Source organism: Mustela nivalis (assembly GCF_964662115.1).
Source record: "Mustela nivalis genome assembly, chromosome: 20".
Lineage (NCBI taxonomy): Eukaryota > Metazoa > Chordata > Mammalia > Carnivora > Mustelidae > Mustela > Mustela nivalis.
In genome coordinates, this window is record NC_139039.1 from 35,435,224 (window position 1) to 35,452,854 (window position 17,631).

The 17,631-nt window shown below is 40.7% G+C and overlaps 1 protein-coding gene across 1 annotated transcript in view; it reads right to left on the reverse strand.

Annotated features, from left to right (window-relative positions):
• AGPAT5 (1-acylglycerol-3-phosphate O-acyltransferase 5) overlaps positions 1 to 17,631 on the reverse strand; it is a gene marked incomplete at its 5' end in the record, with an annotated part of 53,470 nt that overhangs the window by 21,896 nt on the left and 13,943 nt on the right. Inside the window, 2 exons of the mRNA XM_082715129.1 lie at positions 10,124 to 10,213; positions 12,367 to 12,482. Coding sequence (XP_082571255.1) covers positions 10,124 to 10,213; positions 12,367 to 12,482 — 206 coding nt within the window. The remainder of the gene's footprint in view (positions 1 to 10,123; positions 10,214 to 12,366; positions 12,483 to 17,631) is intronic.

The following is a 17,631-nucleotide window of genomic DNA, read 5'->3' on the forward strand; positions in this document are numbered from 1 at the left end:
CATCCATATAAATTGTCTTTAGAACCCACTATCATTGCCTAACTTAGAAGTTAACAGATTTCTATGTATCCTGATGTTTGATAAGAAAGGTTAACCATAGCTGCCACAAAAATGTAGAAAAATGAGTAAAATTAAAATTAGTTCCCAAACCCACAAATTCATTATCATGAGAACATATTTTAAATCAGCTTATGGGGCAACTAGCTGGCTCACTCGGCAGAGCATAGGAATCCCCATTGTGAGGTCATAGGTTCCAGCCCCACACTGAATGTAGAGGTTACTTAAAAAAATAATAATAATTTAAAAAATAAAATCTTTAAATAAGTGAACTTTGTAATCAAAGCCATGAAAGCAATTACTGATGATTTTTAGCTTTTGGTTCAAGCATTCAAAAATAAAGTGATTCAAGATTTGAATGGTTAAAAAAAAAAGAAGATTTGAATGGTTATTAATAATTCATGTGGTATTATTTTCCCATTTCTTATACATTTCATTAAAAAGAACACTGATGGTCAACAGGAAAGCAAGAATGAACAGTTTTTTCAGGGCTCATTCAAAAAGTATTTCGTATACACCTACTGCGTGCCAGGTCCTAGGGAGGATAATGATACAGATACAGTCTTTGGAGACAAGTGAGAAAAAAGTACATTAAGCAAATTTTATAATTACACTTCTGTGACTGTGAAGAAAAAGAGCAAGATGTTATGAAGGAGAATTACAAGAGGTTAACTGGAGTGAATGATGGGTCTGAGACCTAAAGAATGGGAACAGAATGAGTGCTTTCACCAACACATGGGGAACAAGGCAAGGACGCCTACTCTCCCCAGTGCTAGTTAAGGCTGTACTAGAGGTTCTAGCCAGGGCGCAAGGCAGGACAAAGAAACAAAAGGCATCCAGATTAAAAGAAAGAAGTAAAACTGTATTTATACACAAATGGCATGACTGTTCATGTAAGAAGTCTAAGAAATATTACTATTTTTAATGTTGCTAAATAATAGGTCCAGCAAGGTTACAGAACAAAAAGTCAATAAACTGAATGTTTAGATACTAACAATCATAAACTAAAATAAAAAACAATGTCATCTACAACAGCATCAAAAGACATGAAATTAAGAATTTATTTCAGCAAATGTGGATACCTTTGGCAAAAGATGAGTAAATCTGTAGAGTTAAAAGCCACAAAACACTGCGGAGAGACATTAAAGAGGACCTAAATAACCACTGCATTAAAGAGGACCTAAATAAACACTGTATTTTTGGATCCAAAGATCCAATATTGTTATGATAGCAATTCTTCCCAGAATGATCTATAGATTCAATGCAATTCAAATTAAAAAATCCCAGCAAGCTTTTATGCAGAAACTGACAAGCTGATTTTAGAATTTATACAGGAAATGCCAAGGACCTAAAACAGCCACGCAGCTTTGAAAAAGAATAAATATAGGAGATTTAACCACACCAGATTTCAGAACTTATCATAATCAAGCAAGAATAATCACGAGAGTGTGGTAGAGGCGGGGGGAGATCCAGATGGATCCGTGGAACAGAATAGATGGCTCAGAAACAGACACATGTGTCTGCAGTCACTTGATTTCAAACAACGGGGAAAAGAATGACCTTCTCAGTACGTGGAGATGGATGTCCGTATTCGGACACACAAATCCTCACCTTACACCATATACAAAAGTTAACTTGAAATGGGCCACAGACCTAAATGCAAACTAAAACTAAAACTTCCAAAAGAAAAACAAAGAAGAAAATCTTAGTATCACTGAGTTTGGCAAACCCTTTTACAGTAGGACAGAAAAAGCGGAAATTTTAGGAAAGAACAATAAATCAGACTTCAGCAAAATTTTTTAAACTTTTGTTAAGACTCTGTTATCATATGAAAAGGCATGTCACTGATGCAAAGAAAGACCTGTACAGAGGCACCTGGGTGGCTCAGTGGGTTAAGTCTCTGCCTTTGGCTTAGATCGGGATCTCAGGGTCCTGGGATCAAATCCCAAGTCTGGCTCTCTGCTCAGCATGGAGCCTGCTTCCCCCTTTCTCTCTGCCTGCCTCTCTGCTTACTTGTGATCTCTCTCTCTGTCAAAAAAAGAAAAAAAAAATTTTAAGACTCGTACAGGAACATTCTGAAGGTCACATTTTAACAGCCGCAAACTGGCCACCACTGCACAAAGCAGATGACCTTCTGCAGGGAATCAAACACACAAAGACTGCAACTAGAGAAAGAAGACAGAAGAGTCTGACTACTTGGCTTCAACCTCCAGACTCCACTTTCAGGCCCCGAGAGCCGGGATAAATTCCTTATCCTCTCTGTGCCTGAAGCTTCTTGTCTGCAGGAGGAAAGGATGATCGTACCTCACCTCCAAGAGCTACGGTAATGATAGCAGGTGATAATTTACGTAGTCTAATTAGCGTGCGCTTGGCACAAACTATACTGCAACTTGCTGTTGTTAAAATGAGGACAGATGTGCTTTCCCAATGTGAGACGAAGCATCGGGACAAAGGGGAGCGACAGGAGCTGCGCAGCAGCCTCGAGCCTTCCCCGGAATCAGCTCCGCACGCCGTGTTCCCAAAAATGGCCTCTGAGGGCCACACGGCCGAAGCAGGACTCCTCATCCTAAGGAGAGCTGAGCATGCCACAGAGCACACACGCAGAGTCACGATTCTAGAGTAAAACTTTTCTCCTCCTTCAGCTGTTCCCACCTGATAACTTCCTCACCGCCGCTATCACACGCCAACCAGAAAGACCGAACTCTTCCGCAGTTCCCATGGAGATGCAGAAGGTGGCAACAGAGGGGAAGGAAGAAACATGAGGAATCGGGGCAAGAAAAGAACTCCGGGGAGGTGTGACATCTCTGGACTGACTTCTCAATCCAGGAAAACCCCTGCTCGAGGACAGGGAGGCCCCAAGGAAGACAGGAAAGAACTGGCACACAGTCCCGACAAGCCGAAGTATGTACAAGGTTATTGCCACTGCTCACAGAATCTTTTATTCTGCTAAATTTTCATTTGGAAGGAACCAGAGATTCTGTTTTCTTTAATGAGGGCTGACTTTGCATCTAAGATCTCTGGTTAAGATGTGGGGCACCATTCTAAGTGTAGATACTTCCGCCTCTAGTGGAAATCAGCAAGCTATTTCATACTAAAATTTCATTCAGAAAGAAAAGAGCTATTTAAGAATTTGAAATATACTCATATTGCAACCAGTTATGGAACTGATGACTTTCTGTTAAAAACAGCCTTTCCTCCGTGCTTTGGATAAGTTAATTTACTTTTAATTGAGCCTCAGTTTAGTCGCCAAAGGAAGACTGAAGATAGCTGTGAGCAGGAAAGGAAAATGTGAAAATGTCAAGCACTGTGTGGCAGTCTCGTTACATTGTTTCCTTCCCCTCCGGTTTTTAAAAATTCTGTCTAGTTCACTAAAGAGTTTCAAAGCAGGCACATTGATATGGAAATGATATCTCAGAACTTAATATACTTTGATTAGCTAGACATCTCTTAATTACTGCTTTGGCTTTAAATAAAAATCCATTTCATATTTAGACGTACAGAATATAAATAAGATAGTTCATCTCTGCTTTCTTCCCCCCAAATTAATCCAGTCTAGTAAATCACAACTGTTAAAAAGAGTTTACAATTACAATCAGAAACATTCAACTCATTAAAAAATTCCATTATACATTTACAGAGGGAAAAATGCAAAAAAAGTGATGGGATACAAAGTAACAATCTCCTTCCTCAAAGAGATTATTATTTAAGTATGGAAGTGCTACACATATGATCAGAAAACAATTACAAAGTCACACAAATGCATACATGAACGTAGCAGGCAGAATAATGTCCCCTCCCCCAAATGTCCACATTTGGATCTTTAGAATCTGTGAAAACATTACAGAACATGGCAAGGGGGCTGAAGACTGCTAGCACTGGACTGAGGGATAATGAGGTCAGCCTAGAATGTCTAGGTGGGGCCAATGTTATCTCAAGGGTTCTGAAGATGAAAGGGGGAGGCAGAAGAGTCAGAACCAGAATGACGGCTGCAAAAAAGACCAGAACAGCCATTGCTGGCTTTGAAGACAGAAAGAAGCCATGACCTAGGGAATGCAGGCAACCTCTAGAATCTAAAAGAGGCAAGAAAATGGATTCTCCCTTAGAGTTTCCAGAAGGGACCTCCACCCCAATGACACCACAATTTTAGTCGGTGGGATCCATTTTGCACTGCTTATCTCCAGAATGGTTAAAATAATAAATATATGTTGTTATTTTTCCTAGGTGTTTAAGGGTATGATTGACAATAAAAATTATACACACTTGAGGTATATAATGTAATGTCTTAATATACACAGACATTGTGAAACGATTACCACAAAGTAATTAACCTATCCATCACTTTGCACAGTTACCATATTTCTTTGTGTGTGTTAAGAACACTTAGAATCTACTCTTTTTAACAAATTTCAAGTATACAATATAGCATTATTACCTACAGGTACCACGCCTACCGTATGTCCTCGAACTTACTCCTCCTATAACGGAAAGGTGGAACCCTTTGACCTACATATCCCCATTCCCCCCAATCCCTAAGGCCCTGGTAAACCACTGCTCTACTCCCCAGTTCTTTGAATTCAACTTTTTAAAATTCCATATGTAAGTGAGACTACGCAGTACTTGTCGTGCTAGGATTTATTTCAGTTACTGTAATGCCTTCGAGGTTCACCCACATTGTCATCAATGACAGAACTTCCTTCTTTTTTAACACTGAAAAATATTCTGTTGTGTATACATACTACATTTTTTTAATTCACTCATTTGTTGATGCACATTTAGGTTATGTCCACAGCCGGCTGTTGTGCACAGTGCTGCAGTGACTACAGCGCAGGACAGAATCCCATTTCCTTTGAATATATACCGGGAGCGGAATTGCCGGATGTGATATTTCTACTTTTAATCTTCTGGGAAAACTCCGCTCCATTTTTTGTAGTGGGTGTACCAATTTATAGTCCTGCCAACAATGTCTAAGGGTTCTCTAAGTCCTCAACCAACCCTTAACTTTTGAGAACTATTTAAGAACAGTCACTGTAACAGGTGTGAGGTGTTCATCTCATTAAGCTGTGTCTGGCATTTGCCTGACGATGACTGAGGTTGAGCACCTTTTCATACAACTGTCGGCCATTTATTTGTATGTCTTCTTTGGAGAAATGTCTACTCAAGTCCTTTGCCCAAATAACTCAACTCAAAGTTGAGTTATTTGCTCTTTCTTTTTTTGCTGCTGGGCTGCATGCTAATCTTAAAAATTAACATCAGGTATGTCACTTGCAAATGTTTTCTTCCTTTCTGCAGGTTGTTTTTCATTTTGTTATTATTTCCTTTGCTGTGCAGAAACATTTTAGTTTGGCGTGGTCCTACTTACTTATTTTTGCTTCTGCCACCTGTGCTTTTGTGTCAGTGAGTTTGTGGTAAACTGTTACAGCAGCAGTTGGAAACTGCTACAATATGCCTAACTTTCAATCATGTTATTTAATCCTAGCTGCCCAATGAATTATTAACAGCTGTAACATATAAAGAAAACAAGCTTACGAAGTTAAGTGACTTGTGCAAGGTAACAAAGTTTACATGGCAGACCTGAGATACGACCCCAAATCTGGTCTGGCCTCAAAGCGACAAGCACTCATGGCAGCGCCAGTCTGTAACTCAGCACTGTTGCACGAACATTGAAAAGCTAGACTTCTGCCCTGGAAAAACAGAAAGTTCTCTGGTAGCCCAAAGTAAAAGATTAGGTTATTTGAACAAGCCTTCCTAATGAAAATTTTAAAAGCTGGATATAACATCATTTAAAGAGTATCAAAGAGCTGAAAAGATCAAAATAAAGCCCGCAGACCTTCTAATAAGAGTGAAAAGAAGTTCGGACACCTGGGTGGCTCAGTCGGTTAAGTGTCTGCCTTCAGCTCAGGTCATGATCCCAGGGTTGTGGGATGGAGAGTCCCACATCGTGCTCCTTGCTTAGCAAGGAGCCTGCTTCTCCTCCTGTCTGCCACTCCCCCTACTTCTGCTCGCTCTCTCTCTCAAAAAAAAAAAAAAAAAAAAGAGTGAAGCGAAGTAAAGGAACACCGAAGACCATATTCTTAGGGCAAAAGTAAACCAGAAGTCAATCAGTCTCACATGGATTTGCAACTTTAGTCCAGTTAACCTCAAGTTCAGAATTTGGTCTGGGTGGGCTCACAGTGAAGAAGCCTTAAGGGGCCCAACTAAAACAAATGCAAAGATTCTCTGGAGGAAGGCACTTTTTACTCTTTGGAGTTTATTTCTACAGATAATTTTCCAAATAGAATCAGGAGCAGATAAAGTTAACCAAGCACATAAGGAAAGAAAGTACCATAAGCAAGAACTGGTAGAAAATGACAGGGATTCACATACTGATATTACTAAACACATATTTACTCAATACAACTTTTAAGTGATGCCTTCAAAATTTAAAGAAACAAAGTTTGAAGATTAAATCAAAAATAACATGGGCGCCTGGGTGGCTCAGTTGTTAGGCATCTGCCTTCAGCTCAGGTCATGGTCCCAAGGTCCTGGAATTGAGTCCAGCACTGGGCACTCTGCTCAGCAGGAAGCCTGCTTCTCCCTCTCCCGCTCCCCCTGCTTATATTCCCTGTCTCTTTCTCTCTGTCAAATAAATAAATAAAGCAAAAATAACAGATTTGATAATAGCCATACAGTATGGCATACCATGAAAAATACAAAATAAAGTTTAAAAACAGGTATTAAAAGGATTTATGGTATAGTGGATTGCATCTTGAAACAAACAAATAAAAAAGGACATTAGAAAAACTAGAGAAATTTGAATAGTCTGTAGCTCAATTAGTAGTACGACTTCAATGTTTCTTTCTAAGTTTTGACAAACGTACCATGGTTCGGAAAGATGTTAACATTAAGACTAGGTGAAGAATAAATGGGAAACTCTGTACTATCCATGCCACGTTTTTGTAGATCTAAAATCATTCCAACTTTTACAACACATTAACAAAAGAACAGGACGAGGCTTCCATTTAGGACAAAGATATTACAAGAGTATCTCTCCAATGTAAAAACAAACAAACAAACAAACAGGACAGAAAACAACAAGCTGAACCCATCAGAGTTGAAGTTGCAAGGCAACAGCTCACCTGGACATCTAAAAGAAGAAAGGCAATTCAGAGAGAGGAGATGCACGCATTTATTTACCTGGGGCAAATGCCAACCGTTGGCAAAAACAAGATTTAGTTACAATTTTAAGCTGCAAAGGCTAAGTAGGGCTAGTTCAAAAGAAGAAGCCCTGGGGGCTACAGACACAAGATAATTCACCACAACTCAGAAGATTTACTCTACAACCACACTTTACACACACACACACCCCACATATACACACAAACCGCACAAACCAAAAAAAAAAAAAAAATGAAAAAGAAAAAAACAGCCGGGCCAAGGCAATGTCCTGCACACTCATTCTGGTGATGACGATGACAGCGGTGATGGTGATGGAAGGCTTCCGGGAGGAGAGAGCCGGTGCTGGGAAGGCACAAAGCCTGGCTGAGAGCCTTCTTCTCTACCTTGGCTGCAGAACATTCTTAAACTCTCAAGTGATGAAAATCCAATGCGGCTGGGAGATGTGTATAGCAGGTTAAAACTCTCTGCCGAGAATGGGGCAGGAGCACATCCTGGGCACAGATGCAGAATCAGAGAAGGCTGTACCCACGACCTCCCTGAGACAGACAAGAAGCCACCCCTCCCACCTCCGCCTCCTTTCCCCTCCCAAGCCTCCTCTCCACCCTACTAGCGAGAATCCAGAGGACATTGTTGGGGGAGGTGCAAAAAGGAGACTCTAAGTGTAGTGCCAAAAACTGAGTGTGGAACAGGAACTGAGAAAAACTCTCCAGCAAAACATCTCCGGCCCTATACACAGAGTAAAGAACGCTACAATAATTTGAAGTCTCTGAGAAAAATTATTTCAACAGTAAAACCCAAAGTCAATATAACTCCTGACTAAACTGGTTCAAGCCCTCTGGAAGCCTCGAAAAGGGACCAGTGTAGCCATTCTCAGATATCAAGACTACTTCAGTCTCGACTATTCTACTCAAGAGGCCCAATGTTCAACAAAATCCTAAGAGTTATTAAAAAAGTGAGATAAGTCCAAAGAGACAGAGCAATGAAAAATTTGAGGATCAGATATAGCAGGGATGTTGTAATTATCACATGGGGAATTTCAAGTACATGCCAGCAACATAATAAAGGTTATAGCAGAAAAGGAGGTCAATCCTCATCATCAGACGGCTGCCGTTAGCACAGATGTGCAAACCATGAGACAGCATCCAAAGAAATTCCAGGAATGAAAAACAGGAACAGAGATGAACAACACTTCTAACTGGCGCCACCAGCCGGCTAGGCAAAGCCAAGAGAACCATCAGTGAACAGGAAAATAGGTCAATGGGTATTATCAACACTAACACAATGGTGAAAGAAAGTGGAAAAAAAAAAAAAAAACATCGAAAAAAGCTTCCAAAGACTGGGGAACAAACAGCCCCAAAGATGGGTAATTGGAGAAGAAAGAGAGAACAGGACAGGAATAACATTTACAGAAATAAGAGCCAGGGATGTTCCAAAATTAATGACAGACACGAAGCCAAAAGTCCAAGTTCAGAGAAGACCGAGAAGAACAAATAGGGAGGGAAAAAGAAAAAGAGCGCACTAAGATGTACAGTACTTAAAGTGTTGCAAACCGAAACCAAAGAGAAACTTGTGAAGGTAGCCAGAGAGAAAAAACACATAACACAGAGGAGGCAGTGGGGTGGGGGAGCCAGGGAGAAAAACACCTAACAGAGAAGCTGGGGAAACTGCATATAGAACGCTGAAATCCGTGCAAAGAGGGGACTGTCCCCATCTGTCTGGCGCAGACGAATGTCTATAGAATAGCCAAGAAACCAACTGGCAGCTCCCCTGCCCGAGATGGCACACAGCCAGAAGGCAGCAGAGGGACGGACTCTGTAATGTGTAAGTCACTGCTGAAATTTAAAATTATTTTCTGAAAAGACAGTAAATATACATATTGCCAATCTATTTTGTCTTGTGGTGATCTATAAACAACAGCCCCCATTCTGCCCAAATATACCAAATTGTTCAGAGTAAACATATCTTTCAAAAGGCTACACTGCGTTCTCAAGGGTAAGTAGTAACTGGCTCAAGGGGCAGTGTTTATCTCACCACATTCTACACCAGCTCTTCCCCAAATGATGCAACGTCATAAGGTTGACACAGCCAGACGAGGTTCCTAAGCAAAACTCTTGGCCATTAGGGCACCTCATCAGCCGACTGTAGTAGACTCGTCTTTAAATATGAGCTCTGTGCTACCTCTGGGCGCCAGCAAGGAGAGGAGAAGAGAAGGACAGCTCGAGAGAAAACAAAAGGGAGGAGGAGCTGAGAGAGGACAGGGCGGTGGGGGGGGGGGGGGGATGATAACAAAACAGTAGCCGCAAGCCAAGGCCCTGAGCGCTGGTGACCAAAGTGGCTGCAAGCAGGTGCTCTGCCCTCAGTGGGGCCAGGGGGCAAAGCCATTGGGCAGCAGTTAGCATTCTTCGAAGAGAATACCAAGATGCCTTTTCCAGGGAGCAAGTTTTTATAACCAATATTTACACTGAATGATTCTTCATTTGTAGATATTCATACCTTTTTTAAAATAACTGAATATACACAAGCAGTCCAAATTTACACGGACACACAGAAAAGCTGTTCCTTCTCAAACTACATGTGATGCCGGAGAGCAGCGGTGAGCAGCGGAAGTGCAGGGTCGCGGGTGTGGTCTGGCCGTCCAGCCTCAGGCCGCAGACACCCACCGTTCTCGCTGGTCCTCTGGGAGGTCCTTACTGGCCCCCCAGCGAAGGACAGAACCATCAGCAGCCTCCTCCGGGGCCGAAAGCAGCCGCTCACCTACACGGAGACGGCGTGTACTGCCTCAGCAAAGCTCCCAATCATTTACCACCCACAGGACAACACATTTCCAAAACAATTCTTAAGTTCTAATTTAGTTCTTAAATGAAAAACTGGGAATTGATAAGGAAAACAGTAAGAAGGAGCATGATCTTACTGGAGTTCCCGCGTTCATGTACCTCTGCAGCTTGTTTCTCATGTCCTTTTCGTTAAATTTGGCACTTCGCTTTACATAGATCCCTCCGTGCTGCCGCATTTTAAAAAAAAAAAAAAGGTGGAGGAAAGAATTTACTATTAAAACATCCAATGGCTGGTCATCAAAAAGGTAACTTTACTCCCCAAAAGAATAAAATTACATTTTAGGAATTAAACTGTATTTAATATATTCAAATATGAGCATCTCACAAACGTTTAACTGAAAGCTGTCCTAGGTGTCAACATAACTGACATAAAAACCACATGCTACATGACACTCGAAAAACACATGAACATTCTGTTTTGTGGACAGTTAAAAACGCTTTCATTTTTTAAAATAAAAAGCTTGATCAGTAACATAGTTCTTAGTGCCATAATCACTAAAAGTGTCCTTAGAATGTCAATACTCACAGTCTTTAGGGATTTTTAAAACTGTCCCAGCTACAGGTGCTTATGTAGCACGGTTATGAACTCAATTGTGTTCCCCCAAAATTTATATCTTGAGGCCCTAATCCCCCCAGTGTGACGGTATTCAGAGACAGGGTATTTAAGAAGGTAATCAGGTTAAAAAAAAAAAAAGAAGGTAATCAGGTTAAACAAAGTCTTTAAGGATGGGCTTGAATCCAGAGGACGAGGAGGTTACGCATCAACAGGCATATGCACAGAGGAGAGACACAGGCAGAAAGCAGCTGACTGTGGGCCAAGAAGAGAGGCCTCGGCAAAAAACAATGCCAGTAACACATTGATCTGGTGCTTCCAGCCTCTAGAGCTGTGGGGAAACAAGTATCTGTTATCTAAGATCCAATCTGTGGTATTTGGTTAGGGCAGTCCTAGCCAACTAACACAGGCACGGTCCTACCAATTAAGAGATCCTTCATGAAACTTCCTACGTGTATGTCACCAAAACTTTGCATCAAGTTCCCATGCTAATTGTCTATGCTAAATTTGAACTCATCTGTAAAATAAACCAACTGGCTGAATTTGATTTCATCTTAACCAAGAATATGAATAAAAGGAAATGCACAGATAGGGACAAGGAGGGGACTGTACAGAGACCCTAAAGAGGAGAGGAAGCAAGGGAGCCCTCCATCTTGGTGGTGGTTCCTTCCAGATCGAAACTGGCGTGCCTGACTGCAAAGGAAAAACTCCAAGTGCTCTACAGAAGGCATGCCACTGCTAGCCCAAGTAAGAATAGATTCATTCTTTACGCAACCTTTAGAATCAAAAACCACAGCATGCGTATACCACAACGTAAAATTTCCCCAAGCTGTAGCAGACGTGATGCCTACTCTTTACATACTAGTTAGTTCTCGCCATCATTGAATTTGCTTCTTAAAGCCTATTTTAATTCAAAAGCACCTGGGTTCCTGCCAGGTATATGGAAGCCACGGAAGTGAAGGCCAGATATCTTTCCTTACAGAACTTAAAAACTAGTGGGGAAGTGAAATATGTATACAAGTGCGATACCAAGAGAATCTGGTAAGTGTAGTAATAAAGAGAGCCCAAGACAAAAGCAGGGTGGAGGGAACCGCCAGGCTCAGGAAGGGCTCCTAATCGCAATTAAACTGAGCCTTGGAGACAGGAAGGCCTACTGCCTTGAACTAAGCAACAGCCTGAAGAAGGACAGGGAGGGAGAAACCGGGTCAGGCTGGAAAAAGAAAGGTGGGCTGTAGGGAGGCAGGGCACGGTGGAGCGTGAATGCCACACACGGGAACTGGCTCGTGATACAGCTGAGAAACACACACTTGGAGCAGGTCAGTGGCCTGACCAAATGTATGCTGCAGAAGCAAATTAAGGGTATTTTGGAAAATATCATTCACTAAATGTTTATTATGCACCTGATACTCATGCTCAACACGCTGTCTTACAGCACACTATTTTTTAATATCCTACATATCATAATTCAGTTTTACTATTAATTTCTTAAGGGAATCATCTATCAGATTGTATGCCTTTAAATTTTCCTAGTTGTCTGATTTTTGTATGCTTGTATTTTTCCTATTTAACTACCTGGGTGATCAGACATGCACAAAAATGCACACCATTAAAAATGTCCCAGTAAAATTACTTCTGTTTGGAATAAGTAATTAAACCCATAAAAATAAACAAAACAACCTACACATTTATATTAAGTGCATATTAAATTTCCAAATCTAAAATTCTTATAAGCTACATATATAATGAAGAAAACATGGGAAAAGTTACCTGAGAAAAATAACACCCATACAATGGAAGCCACTTTAACCCATCTTTCAGCACGTAGCGGACATGTCCAAGAGCATTCTGCCTGATGGCCAAAATATCCGCAATAATCCAGTCCACTGCAAAGATACAACCCGAATAGTGCGTAAGTCTGGCACTCCTTTCCCAGAAACAGAAAAGGCCTCTTCAGAAGATTATACTAGAAATATACTTTTGGAAATATGAGTAGAATTTCAAAACTATATCAACTGCAGATATTTAAAAATTACAAATTTCATTTTAAAACATTTTTGTTGGTTTTTTTTTCTTTTTGCATTTCTTTCTTTTTTTTCTTTTTTTTTTTTTTTTAAAGATTTTATCTATTTATTTGACAGAGATCACAAGTAGACAGAGAGAGGGAGGAAGCAGGCTCAGGCTCCCTGCCCAACAGCGATGCTGGGCTCCACCCCAGGACCCTGAAATTATGACCTGAGCTGAAGGCAAAGGCTTTAACCCACTGAGCCACCCAGGCAAACTTCTTTTTGCATTTCCGAAGGGCTTTTGATTTCAGAGGCAAAATGCAAAAAGTCACAAACTGCCAAATGAAAGTAGCATGAACAAAAGTAGCATGAACAAAGAATAAAGCGTCTCTAATTCTTAGTCTAAAAAAATAACAAAATTATAAGCAAAAAATGGCTAAGTGAGACTGTCATATATATTGTATATATACTAATACGTTCCACACAAGGCGAGGACACTTCATCTTTACTGGTGAATTCCAGGACACAATCCTAGCTTACAACGTCAGAGCAAAGCCTCACAGCTGCACTCGGCAGATACGTCCCTTACAGACCCATGGCACACGTACCCAGGGGGCGAGTAACAGTCATACATGGGTATGTCATCACTAAAGGGTTGCAAAAGCAAAAATAAGAAGCCATGAGCGTGTTAACAACAACGTTTATAGGCAGAGAAGAAAATCCAAACAGAAGGACTAGTCCGTGCCGAAGCAAAGATCCAGAAACCAGGCAACTGTGCATAGAAGGTGGCAAATAGGAGACAAGGTCGAAAGAGTCTGAGGAAATGAAGCAAATGAAGCAGGAAAATAGTAAAGAGTCTTGAGGACCAGAGACTTGGGTCTGAAAGCAAATGGCTACAAACTATCTCTTTGATAACAATGAAAACTGAACTGGAGTTTGGGATACCGGAGGGAAAATAATAGTAAGAATCTCTGAAAAAAATATAGTCTTACCATCACGTATGTATCCAGGGCCATAAAAGCCAGAACAAAAGGACTGAATTAGAGGGGAAAATGTTAAAATAAGATCTGTGGCAAATAAAAGCCTGGAAACTTAAGCAGTTAACAATAGTTTAAACAAAAACGGACAGTTTTCCACAGGATTACAGCTGTTTGCAATCCTCTAGACTATACATCATATTAGAGAGAATATTCTAAAGAAGAGTTAAACACTAAAAATTATTCTTGTGAAAAATCATTTTATCAATTATTGCAAATCTTTTTTAAAAAGATTTATTTATTTATTTATTTATTTATTTATTTATTTGACACAGAGAGAGAGATCATAAGTAGGCAGAGAGGCAGGCAGAGGGAAAGGGGGGAAGCAGGCTCCCTGCTGAGTAGCGAGCCCAATGTGGGGCTCAATCTCAGGACCTGAGCTGAAGGCAGAGGCTTAACCCACTGAGCCACCCAGGCACCTCTGCAAATCTCTTTTTAATGTCTATCATTCACAAATTCTTTCTTGATGACTCAAGTTATAATTATACACTTTAATGTATTACAGCTCCTTTTAAGTAGAGTGTCGCGGAGATATCCTCCTACACGGGGGAGCCCTCAAAGCTGTCAGCGGAAGACACCTATATACAGAACAATCAACCGTCACTCTACTCTGAGGTCTGTGCTGCCTGTGGAGGCCATCTCCCTAAGCCCCTTCCTTCTCATTCAAATCACCTCCACAATACTGATAAGCACAGCTCTTTCTGATTATATCTTGGAAACCAAATGACCTACCTTGTAGCAACCGTACCTAATGTAAATAAACAGTGAGAACTAAATCATCCTGGAACATATTTGGGGTACAAGTCTAAAAACAAGATATGGTATTTTTTCTTGGAACAATTATATTTTTAAAGTTTGAAGGAATTTTTAATAACACATTTTTATATTGAAACAAGCAGGGCTACACATGGCCTAGAATGCACCTTCCAAAACTTTCAAGATTCAGTGTAAAATGTGTCATGTTGGTATTAAGTCCCCTGGGCTTATGACCTTAAGCTTGTGTAAATTTTAGTGGAACAGCTTAAGAACAAATTAAGTAGTTAAAACACCCAGACTTTGTGCCATCAATTTTTGCTACTCAATTACCTTTACTTTTCCTGTTTATTCTCACCCAGATTTCTGATAGGAGACACGAGACTACAGCTAGGTTGCCGACAGCTGACATGAGAATATGCACCTTTGCAATAACTACTCACACAGCTACAGCAGTGTCATTGTTCCCATGAACAAGGGAGAGACAGCATGAAAAGTGAGGCTTTTCTCATCTACGTTCTTATGTAACAAGAGGCCCTAAGTCCTAAGGTACTGTGTATGTAACCGAGATGCCAGGCAGGAAGCACTTGCCCAGCAGGGACACAGCCGCCGTCATCGGAGTCACCACCACCACCCCTGCTGCTGAAAGCCTCCCATAAACCAGGCACACTGAGAGACTAGGAGCTAGCCCATGTAAACTGCCTAAAAACCCTGAGCAGTAGACCTTCTCACAGCGTACAAATAATGTTAAGAGAAGCTAAGTAATTTGCCCATGGTCACAGAGCCCACTGCAGAACAGCACATGAACCAGGGTGTGACGGCAAAGCTCACACCTTTTTATGATGATCTACTCACCACTCGTTTTGTTAGTTAAGGCGAGTATCACTGAAACCAAGAAAAGGGTTCATTTCATGAGATCAAGGTAACCGTGGCAAAAGCAGGGATTTAAAAAGGTCAAGAGGAAGGAATAAGAGCCACTATACCCTCTCGGCAGAGAAGTAAGAGACCAAGAACAGAAAGACAGCAAGGACGATCACGTGAAAACGCCAGAGAAGAGATATTAATTAAAACATCAATGGTTTGGAACATGAGGCCCAGAATAGACTTACATTCTGGCAGGCCTACTAGAGGACAAACAAGAAAATCCAGGTTGAACAGCAGTCCTTGAAATATGCTTCCTGCTACTTACATTTTTAGATACTCATTTGTGGTTCTTAATATATCTCAGAAGGGTCTGGATAAAAGGGTACCCAGACCCCACCGGCCAATGACCTATGACCATGGGTAAGCTTCAGGAACCTAAAACTATACATAAATTCATATGTGCCCATTTTTCTGGGCATCATCTATCATATTCTGACTAAAACCTGCAATTCTAAGGTGAGTTAAAAATCACTATCTAGTTTTGTTCCAAAGTTACGGGTTTTTTAAAAGGCATTCAAAAAAGCAGCTTTCTCAAATCCCAAAGGCTAACTGGTATAGGACCTGGTCCCAGAGTCTGAAGCCCTGAGGGGTCAGATAAAGGGACGAGGAAATGGCTCTCCTCGCTGAGAAGTGAGGCTTTTCCAGGCTGGTTGTGGGCTGACTTTGGAGCTCTTGCTTCCCTTATTATCTTCCAGTTCTAAATACGTAAGTCAGAAAGAAAACAAAACTGCTTTCTTCCAAATGTTTTTCCCAGAGGCCTCACTCTGAAGTAATGTATATAAAGGTCACACGTAGTAAGCACACCAGTGACAGCAGTGGTTCTCCTTTTATTGCTAGTGTTACTGCCACCACCTCCAACGTGGAGAGTACTTACTCCGCACGGTCAGCCTAGGTCTGCAGCTCTGTTAATACGGCTACTTCCACACTGAAACCCAGCAAAAAAAGTTGGCAGAGAACCTGAACAAGGAATTTTGAGAGAGATCCTCTTTAAACACATACAAAAAAACTCCAATAAAATGAACCAATGGGTCAATATAAAGGAAATTTGGGTTGTCCTGAGTCACTCCCTACCCTGGACTTATAAATCCTTCATATCTGGATATCGGAAGCCTGGTAGAAACGTGCCATTGGCAACAAGACTGCAGCAGCAGGACTCGTTAGTTAGTAGACCCAGCGTGTCTGCAGAAACGGAATACAGGAAGAGTAAGGCCGCTCTGTAGGCCAGCGCTGCAAGCGGACCCTGACCCAATCAGGCTGCGTGCTCTGCTAAAGTCAAGTATAATTATACTGTCCAAGCCAGTCACATTCATAAAGTCAGGGAAAAACACAGATACTCAAAATTCCTATCAACCCTTCATAGAATCAACTCTTGCCCCATAAAACTGAGTGTAATCATTAATATGCTTAACTGAGAAAAATACATTTCAACTTTTTACTTTCTTTACCTTATCCATAGTATAGGCAGTAATAAAAGCAACAAAACCATAAAGAGACACAAGTGACAGGAGGAAGATAAAGAACAGCCATAGGCTTAAGTGACATTTCCATTATCCTATAATCCATTCAGGTTGTTTTTAGCTTTGAACTTCTGGGTACTATATTTCTTAAAGTAATAAAAATGGAATTTAGGAAGTGTGCATCAAAAGCAGTTATAGGCTTAAAAAAAAAAGTGAGGTGGGATTTTCTTTGGACTGAATTTTTCGTATGACTAAAAAGTACCTTAACCAATGTCAATTTCTTGGGCTTTGATACTGTATGTACAACAGCTATATAACATGTCATCATGGGGAGACAACTGACTAACAGGTCACGGGACTCCATATACTGCTTTTGCAAATTCCTAAGAATCTACAACTATTTCAAGACAAAAAGTTTTTTGAAAAGGTACTTTAAAGTATATACTGCACTATAATTGAAGACCAGACTCTTCTGAGTCTTCTGACAAAACAGCAACCTGTAATTAAACCAAAACATTTGATGAGGCAAAAGGAACTGCAGACATTAGAAATTAGTACTGTCTTTAGGGAAGTGGTAGTCACTTACTAGCACAACCTTTCTGCTTACCAATCAAAAATGTAAAATGTGTATACACTTAGACCCAATTTTACTTCCAGAAACAGAACTTACAAAAGGAAGAATGCATAATTTTTTCAAAGAACTATTCAAAGAAACAAAATAAATGAAAGAAAATGGCTCATTTATACCCATCAGAGGGAAGAAGGCAAATTTGGGAAAATTCATAGTTTTCCTATGACCAACTTTCCAAAAAAGTAAAATCACAAGAATACAAGGTCACAATATAATATCTGCATTGA